Source organism: Pectinophora gossypiella, chromosome Z (genome assembly GCF_024362695.1).
Source record: "Pectinophora gossypiella chromosome Z, ilPecGoss1.1, whole genome shotgun sequence".
Lineage (NCBI taxonomy): Eukaryota > Metazoa > Arthropoda > Insecta > Lepidoptera > Gelechiidae > Pectinophora > Pectinophora gossypiella.
In genome coordinates this window covers 18,694,774-18,703,721 of record NC_065433.1, presented here as the reverse complement: position 1 = coordinate 18,703,721, position 8,948 = coordinate 18,694,774, and the positions used below count along the sequence as shown (strand labels likewise).

The 8,948-nt window shown below is 35.7% G+C and overlaps 1 protein-coding gene across 1 annotated transcript in view; it reads right to left on the bottom strand.

Annotated features, from left to right (window-relative positions):
- The window catches only part of LOC126379735 (uncharacterized), a 51,961-nt gene continuing 43,013 nt past the window's right edge, over positions 1–8,948 (bottom strand). The window contains exons 2-3 of the mRNA XM_050028549.1: positions 272–394; positions 1–98 (exon numbers count right to left, since the gene is read on the bottom strand). Of these exons, the coding sequence (XP_049884506.1) occupies positions 1–98; positions 272–394 (221 nt within the window). The remainder of the gene's footprint in view (positions 99–271; positions 395–8,948) is intronic.

Sequence of the window (8,948 nt, the reverse complement as noted above, 5' to 3'; positions counted from 1 at the left end):
TTATGATACATTGAGTATATAACATATTATGGGTAAAAACAGGTAGCTAATCTTCGGGTTTTGCTTTCTAGCAGGGAAGTTGGGTTTCAGCGTGACGCCTGGAAAACATGACATAAGTTCACGACTATACTGCCAATTGTGGTAGTCAGAGGTACCTATTCTATATTTATAAGTGCCTACCCACACCCCACCGAGCTTTCTGTTAGATCAACGCCAATGGTCAGCCGTCTACAAAATGGTCGAATCAACCTGTGTATATCGGGAATCGAACCAGCGCTCTTGGTTAGAGAAACAAGCCAAGTAATGGACTCTTGTTTGAGGTTGCGGTAGGGCTTATTTTCCGAGCCGAAGTATTGTTTCGGCTTGGATTGCTCCTCTTCCTCCAATTCTTCACCTATATTATACTATTAATATAATAAGTATATCGTATATGTATGTAAATAAAAAGAAACGATAATTAAGAGGCAGAATATAATCCAAAGGTGTAAGTCAGTAAAGTAATAAGCAACATTTATCTTAATGTCATAAATACAACTGCAGAAAGGTGTCTAGGGTTTTGTAATGTTTACTACATCTTAATATAATATGAAAGTAGGAAAAGGCAGTCAATTAGTCGGACAATCGTTTAATTGTATCTATAACTAATTTTAAAATTCAGTATGAGTAACAGTTGCACTTATGTCCCGCCCGAGAATAAAGAAGGCGTTTTAAGTTAATCGTAATTCACATTGGAGGTGGCACCTATATACTATTGTTTCCCTGGCCACATAGCAAAATGTATCTATCAGTTTCAATTTTATGTTCGTGATTTCTTATAGTTTTGCCTTGATTGGCAGTCACTAACTTCGCCTCACAAATGGGGAGCACTGAGAGCTTTTACCGAGTTAAAGAAGTTGACACTAGGTGCATACCGCAGGCAATATTTCCTGGGAGGATTATCTAGATATGTATAATAGCCTTCGACTGTAATGCTTAACGATAGCTATAATAATGTTAAGATTTAAATAAAAGTAGGTAGGTATTTGTAAACACGCCACAAATTTAATTATATTATTCAGGTACTTAATAATGTTAGAAAAATAAATCTGCGTATCGATGGACAAAGAGTCTCAACTCTCTACATTAATTCGGTCAATAAAAATAGCCATTTGTAGCAAATCTTCTTGAAATAACATACAAAACACTAACAACGTAACTTACTCGTTTTTAGCGTTCCGAACCGAAAAGAGACCCCTACAGAATCACTTTGTTGCCCGTCCGTCTGTTTGTTTGTCTGTCAAGACCCTTATTCTCGAAAACACGCGGATTTATCAAGATTAAATTAACATCTAATACTTACTTCATGTTTTCGATCCCTTGAAGCTTTAAAAATCTTCTAAATCAACGCTTCCCACGAAACAGCCATTTTTAGCTTAATTTTCATCATACATTTCGTTTGGAAATCAAAACCTGTGAAATACACAAATGCACTTGACGTATCATTGTGATACAACTTTATAATATAATTTTAATGTATTAAGTAAGTACTACAATACAAGTACAATAAATGGTATTCTATTCGATTCTATGGAGTAAGAAAGAATTTCTTACAGCAGAAGTAACGGCAAAATTCCGTAAATCGTTAATTTTTTCATGCAGAGAATAGCTTTTCAGCGGCAAAGTCAGACCCTCGGAACTCTCAGCGAACTAGAAGATGGGAGACTCGCGCTCATATGAAACCAGAGTGGCGCCTCAATTTGTCTGCTGGAGTGTCAAGACATGACAAAACCTGGCTGGGCAAGTTGAACCAGAAAAGGCTTTGCTTTCACACCAATATTCCTCCACCCAACTCACGTTTATACAAGAGTTTTTTTTTGCCGTGACTTATTGTAGGTTTTCCGCAGATGGCATTAAACACTTGGCCGGAAATACAAGAGAAGTCACAAGAGATCCTGTGGCAAAACACAGCCATATTACCATCATTTGTCAAGATGTTGTGGCCAATGATGATGATCCCACATAACTAATAGAGTTCCTAAAACGCGTCTGCGCATTCTTCTATGGTCGTGCTTATTCACCGCATGTACATAAATTTCGTTAAGAGCATGAAGCTCTTAACAAATTTTGCGCCTACTTCGTAAATGCAGATGTAATTTATGTATAAACTATTGTCATATCCTAAGTGGCTTATGAATATGTAAGTCTTCTTTGAGCCACATCACAAAAAATCTTGTAAAGTGAACCGAGATTCGAGCCCAACTGGGCACCCTTAGACCTGTTATCTAAAATTTGGTACCGTATGAGAGCCTCCTGCGCTTCCCATTTGTCCGGCCAAATAGTTAATGCCATACGAGGCCAATCTACAATAAGTCACATAAAAATACACGATTTTATTAAATACCACATCCTCGCTCTTCATTAATTCAAGTTACAAACGTACTTACTCCTATTAATGAGATAATAAGTCGGTGTATCTTTGTCTATTTGACTTACACAATGCGGTAACCGCGCGACCACTTTAAGTGACCTCCTACTACTGTTCCCCCTAACTTATCTTAAAGACCCTGACCATTTAGTATGTATTCTTAGGGGTCATCTAAAAGTGGACTGTGGTATGGTGGTTTAATATTACTAAATGAGCGAGACGAATCGTTCAGGGCGGCTGCTTTGATGTGTGTAGCGGCAATCACAAAGGATCTTCCTAATTGGTGGATTTGTTTTTTGGGTTCCACATCGAATAAGCAAGGTTCTGCTTAAAAACATAAAATACACTGATAACATTTGCATTGAATCCATCTTAACATCATCATCATCATGCTTCTTGTTAGACCAACGGGATATTTTTTTGTTATATTTTGTGTAGGCGATATAAAATAAAAAATAATTGTTTTAGGTAAGGTATTAAAAATCTATGAAATTAAACCCTAACGGTTATTAATTTGCTATTGGTTGTACTAATATAATTCGTCATATACGTATACAACTATACAATAATAATAGCAAAAGGTAATCAAAAACGGACCCGGGCGGGCCATTTTTTTTTTGACGTTTTATAAAGAATCCCGCGCCTCTATCTATTTGTCCCACTTTCGTTTTTTTGTGCAGCAAACATTATGTGAGTTTAAAACTACTTAAATCAATTTAACTCGATATGTGTGATTAGAAGTTAAAAACGTGAAAATATAGTTTGTAATATAATATGTTATTTATTTATTCGACAACTATATTTTATGTATACTAATTACGTGTATTCTGTTATTTTTAAAATGCTATTGTTTGTAATTGAATTACACAGAATGAATACGATTACAGATACGACGTTTTTTTCTTTTTGTATAATCGCAAACAAACAATTAAAAAATAAACTTAATGAAATAAATATAATAAAAAAATAAAAGCTCAACACAAATAATATTTTATTGTTTATTAAATTTTAAATGACAAGACAATCAATTATAGATTATTTGTTAGTAGGTACAGGCGGGAAGCCGCTGGATGCGGTTTGCGCAGGACAGATCGTCGTGGAGATCCTTGGGGGAGGCCTATGCCCAGCAGTGGGCGTCGTACGGCTGATGATGATGATGATGTAAGATACAGACCAATCTATTATTATATGTAAGAAAGGGGTCCCACAACGACTTATTTACTACTATAAATACTTAATAAACTCATTGTACTGATGCGTTGGGTGAAATAATTGTCTAACGTATGGTACCTATACAATAAACCATTCCATATAAATTATTATCTTCTACCATCGCAATTATACGGTGCAAAGTAAATTAAAAAACAAATATATTAACGTTTCAAATTGAATTTCAATAATCTAAAATATGACGGCAAAAAGTTAACAAATACCTAATTTAAAAACTGGAGTTCGTTTTCTTATCGAAATGCAACGAAGCATCGAGCTCGGCGTATCTGCGAAATCAAACGTTTTGAACGCAAGCTGACAATGCGACTAAATTACAGCTAAACTGTTCGTATTCCTTGTGTAATTTCATTATTATTGCTTACAAGGAAGAGGCGGTAGGTAATTATTTTTTCGAAATTAAGGCCAGTTGCATTAATAAAGCATTTGCTTTTACCCAAATTAGCGATCTTTATACAGTTAATTTATTGATGCCTCCGATAGTGTCCACTACAAAGTATTTTTATGTTTCAACTTTCTTACGAGTACTACAGCGATTGTTGTTTACCGTTATTTCTAGTATGTATTATTTTTTATTTTTTCTAAATTGAAAATTAGATAGTTCTCTAGTAATTTCGTAAAAAGATATATTATGAAAGCAGATAGCCCAAGCAAGCTATTGGTGATGATGAATTCAAAATGTTATACCTTCAACAAGTTTATCCATAATAATTACGTTGAATAAATGATTCTGAATTTATTCTGATCAACGTCGCAATGTAGCCGGAGGTTAGCTCAACATAGTCGGATGGTATCTATTGTTACGTACAACGTCACCGGATGTAACGCATAAGGAACGGAAATACTAGCAAGGACGAAAGGAAGCTTGTATGAACAGGTAGGTATAAAAGTAAGTAGATTTGTAAAGCTAATCACCGAAATGGTAAAGTGCAACATTCTGCCAACAGCTGGCAACTTCTGACTGGAAGTGTAAGAGAGTTTAATTAAAATAATAGGTAGTAAGGAAGCTTCCACAACGCAATTTATTTTCTGCCACATTAGGTTATTGTTCTTTACATTCTGGTAAATTGCACTAATTTTACCACTAGAAACAAAGGTGTGCAAGGCGATACAAGGTTGTTTCGCGTGAGCAAGTCAACTCACCATTTCTTCGCGGAATCGTGCATAACCGATAAAGATGGGTATCAAACAACTGCCTGTTATTAAAAATGTAACCAGAGGTATTTAATATCATATTCTTTTTCAATCGACAGCGTTATGCTGGAGGGAAGAAGTTAGGAAAATATGGATGACTGGTTACACCTTTCATTGTAACTATTTTACTTGGGGAATATGCGAATACCCTAATATTTGCGAATGGAATGCCATGGGCAAATAAACTGATTTAAACTTGGAGCAAACACGAACTTTCCGCCACCTTTGTTGCTCTATGGATTTAAACCATGCGTATTTATAAATATATAATATTTTTATGGACAAAAACCACATAAAAACATTTTTTTTTAAACTTCAATGACACTATTTCAAACTGTGTATAAAGAAACAAATGGGCACGTATGTCTTCATTGTTGTATGAACGGATCGTGAGGTGCGCGGGCGCACAGGAAATCAGTCCGGTTTTGCAGCAGTCCTCACTCCTTATCAAGGGTACGGACAGCGAACAAAGTTAGTCGCTTAGTACACCAGCTGACTCTGAAAGAACCATTAGGGGAGCATGAACGGTCAAAGGGCTACAGTTCCAGTTACAAAAAGTCAAGTTTATTAACAATTACTTTCTTATCTACATGGTATATGCTCGAGTGGATATAATCATATAAAATGTCTATATCATCACTGATGAGGGAAGGACTATGCTCAATAGAGTAAGAAATTACGGAAGTATTATGTAAGTAGGTAGCTAATATTTTATATAATATAGTAAGTTTTAAGTATTTCCATTATTTTTATAATGGACGGATTATGATGGAAAATACTACACCGACGAGAGACCGTTATTCTTCTTCCTCTGTCGTATGGGTTGTGAGGTGGATTACCCCTTCAACCCTAGTGTCAGGATTACTATTGAGTCGCCAAAGGCCCAGTACTTACATCAGTAATAAGTAACCGGGACCAACGGCTTAACGTGCCTTCCGAAGCACGGATCATCTTACTTTCGGACAATCAGCCTGTAATGTATTTTTAAAAGATTTTTGTATATCTCACACCGAGATTTGAACCCAGGACCTCCGAATCGTAAGCCCAACGCTCAAACCACTGGACCATGGAGGCCGTTACTATATCGTGTAAGACTATGGATTTATACATTTTTATATTGTGTCTAATAACTAGCATAAAGTATATCAAAGACTTTTTATGTAAGCTTTTTTGCATACTGTACGAAGTTATTAAGTTAGGCGGTATTATTTCGCAAGTTTGCGATGTTTAAGTACTAATTCAGCACTTTAAGACGTGCGCCATCAGTCAACATTATGCGATAAGCGACTTCTGGCTTTTAATAACACCAAAATAAAGGTCCTAAGTTTCACCTGTACACTATACTGGTACATGCGCGTGGGCTTGTCACCGAATTACTAAATATCAGATCCGCTTTCTTCTGTCTATATTAGGAACTTGTTTCTTTTTTCATGTTATAATTTTTTATGCATTCTGTTCTTATTAGTTACGTTATGTGTAATACATTTCTTTTTTGACGTGACTTATTTTGGATTTAAATGTACAACGTTTAAGACAACAGGTCTGAGGGTGCCCAGTTGGGCGCGAACCTCGGCTCAGGGCGTCGTCTGAGAGGAAAAATATTAAAAAGAATTAATTGATAGCGATTTGCGCTGATTGAGGGAAATCGTCGACAACGCCGGCGGTGTCGGTATCGGGGTCCAATTATATGTAATACAATTAGGTACCAGGAAGTAGTACTACTTTAGATCAACTAGGCAGGGAGAAATATATTATTTATTATTTACTATATTATTTAGATGTATCTTTTCCCTGTCTCTTGGAAGAGACTTCTGTCTGAAATAAGCTAAACTGTTTGTCTGTCTACCTTTTTGTCTTTATGTTCTATTCACGTATATACATACATGAGATCGCGCCCATTTCCCATTGAGGTAGGCAGAGACCCCGGAATTCAACGGAATGTTCTATTCAGTGTACAATAAACTTTTAAACAAATGAATAAGAGGCTTATGCTCGCGGCTACGTCCTGCAAGTTGTTTTATTATACGTATATATTTTTGTCTTTACATCCAAAGAAACACTTTATTCATTTCATTTTCAAGGTTAAACGTATGCGCATGAATTTGTATGCCATTCACTTTTACACTCTATATTGACTTTGTAAGTTTCATATGGCTACGTCCTACTGTCAATAATTACCGAATAAATAAGTTATTACTGACAGTGTCTCCAACGGACATCGAACTGAAGACTTTGAGATCGAGAGCCAAACTGAAAATTTTCTTATAAGCCTAACAGAAAGTTCGGCGAGATACTTAGTTCATCTTGCGATGGATGTACCTCTGACCACCCCAATTTGCGATACAGTCGTGTCGCTCCGATTCAGAGTAGAATTTTTATGGACGTCCTTGATTATGATCATCCTGTCAATATTTTCACCATATTTACGGCTTTTAAGTATAAACCTACTTTCCTATATTCACTCAACATGCACAAACCATCGTAAGTAACATCATTTTCTAATCTTAGTTACCATGTTTCTTATTATATCTCCAAACTGCTATTAGGTTCCAGGTTACAGTCCCTGTGACTCGCCTCTTCCATCCTAAATTGCCGTACCAAGGAAGGGTTCTACGTTATACCCCGTAGGGTCTGGGTCCCTATCCGAACTCGGCCACCATCTCACTCCGGCCTACTGAATCAAGAGGAGCCCACACCCGCGGCAAGGACGCGCCGAACAGGATTTGCCCCAGTGGAGAGCAGAGAAGATGACTCTGTCCTCCCTGGGGCCTGGTTGAGGGGTTGTATGAAACCGAAACCAAAGGTAAAGGTTATATATATTTTATTAAGTAATACTAAAGTAGGTACTATTTTGATAATAGTAAACTTATGTGGCTACTTCTATACTCGTGTAACACAGTTAACAGTCTTTACAAGCACCCAAACAAATATGGAAAACTTTAGCTACAAATAGTCCTCTTCGTGGTTTAAAATTTTCCCCGACCATACATTTCGTAAGCTTTAATTGCATACATTTTCCTGGTATATTTTTACAAAGTAGTGGTTTCAGCTTTGACTTGCTATTAACATAATTATTGTAGTGTGAGTAGACGGCTATAATTCTATGTAAGTCTATTTACGTACGAGTAATGTTTTGAAAAAGGTAACGTTTCGTTGCGTTTTATGTAAACATTATTGGATAGCTTTTCTCTGCTGGATATGGAAAGCTTTCTATTGCTACAAGCATAATGACGTAAGTATGAAGTGTTATTGTTTATTCTGTGATAAACAGTTGAGTAAGAGATTAGGTACTGTCCTCTCCAACTTCATAATTCATGATGTTTGCCGTCATAATTCATTCATCGATTATCATAATACATTTTTTTTGTAATGAACACATCGTAAGACTTTCAATACCAAAACAATAATGGACAATTTATGCCTGACTTATCGATCTTTTCAACTCGATAGGGATTGCGGGCATCAGTTGTAATAATGTCTGTGTGTCTAAAAGTAAGACATCAGATACAATTTTATAGATAGTTAGATAGATAAAATACTTTAAAATGCTTTTTTTTTATTTGGTATATCACTCTTATAAAAGACATAAATAAAGTTCTACATACAAACTAATATATTACCCCACCATTAAACAAAATGAAACTGGAACTAAACTAGACAAATAGAAAATAATTAAACAAAATAATGAAAACAAGAATAATAGTTATAGTTGTCATTAGTTTAAATTCTAAGGAAAATTAAGAAACAACACCTTTTCGATTAATAAAACTTATTGTAACGTGTCGGTTAAGAAACCTTTAACCAACCAGTACAAAAATAAAATAAGAAAAAGTACTTAACTAGTTAGAAAGAAAAACAAATTAAATTAAATGCTTCTATGTCACGTGCTTAATTTAAACAAAAACATGGAAGTTCTGTTTTTAAAATTCCGCGCGCGCCGGCGTCGTTATAAGCGCGCGCATCTGCGCTCGCGTCGTTCACTTGTCACTTTGACACTTCAATACAAACTGCTCGTGAGCATTCCACCTCTGTTGTGTTTTTTTTTTTATTCTAATTGAGTTTATTATAAAGTCGACCTTGCTCTGAAAGCAGAATTATGGCTTTTATAGCAGTTACAAGGTAC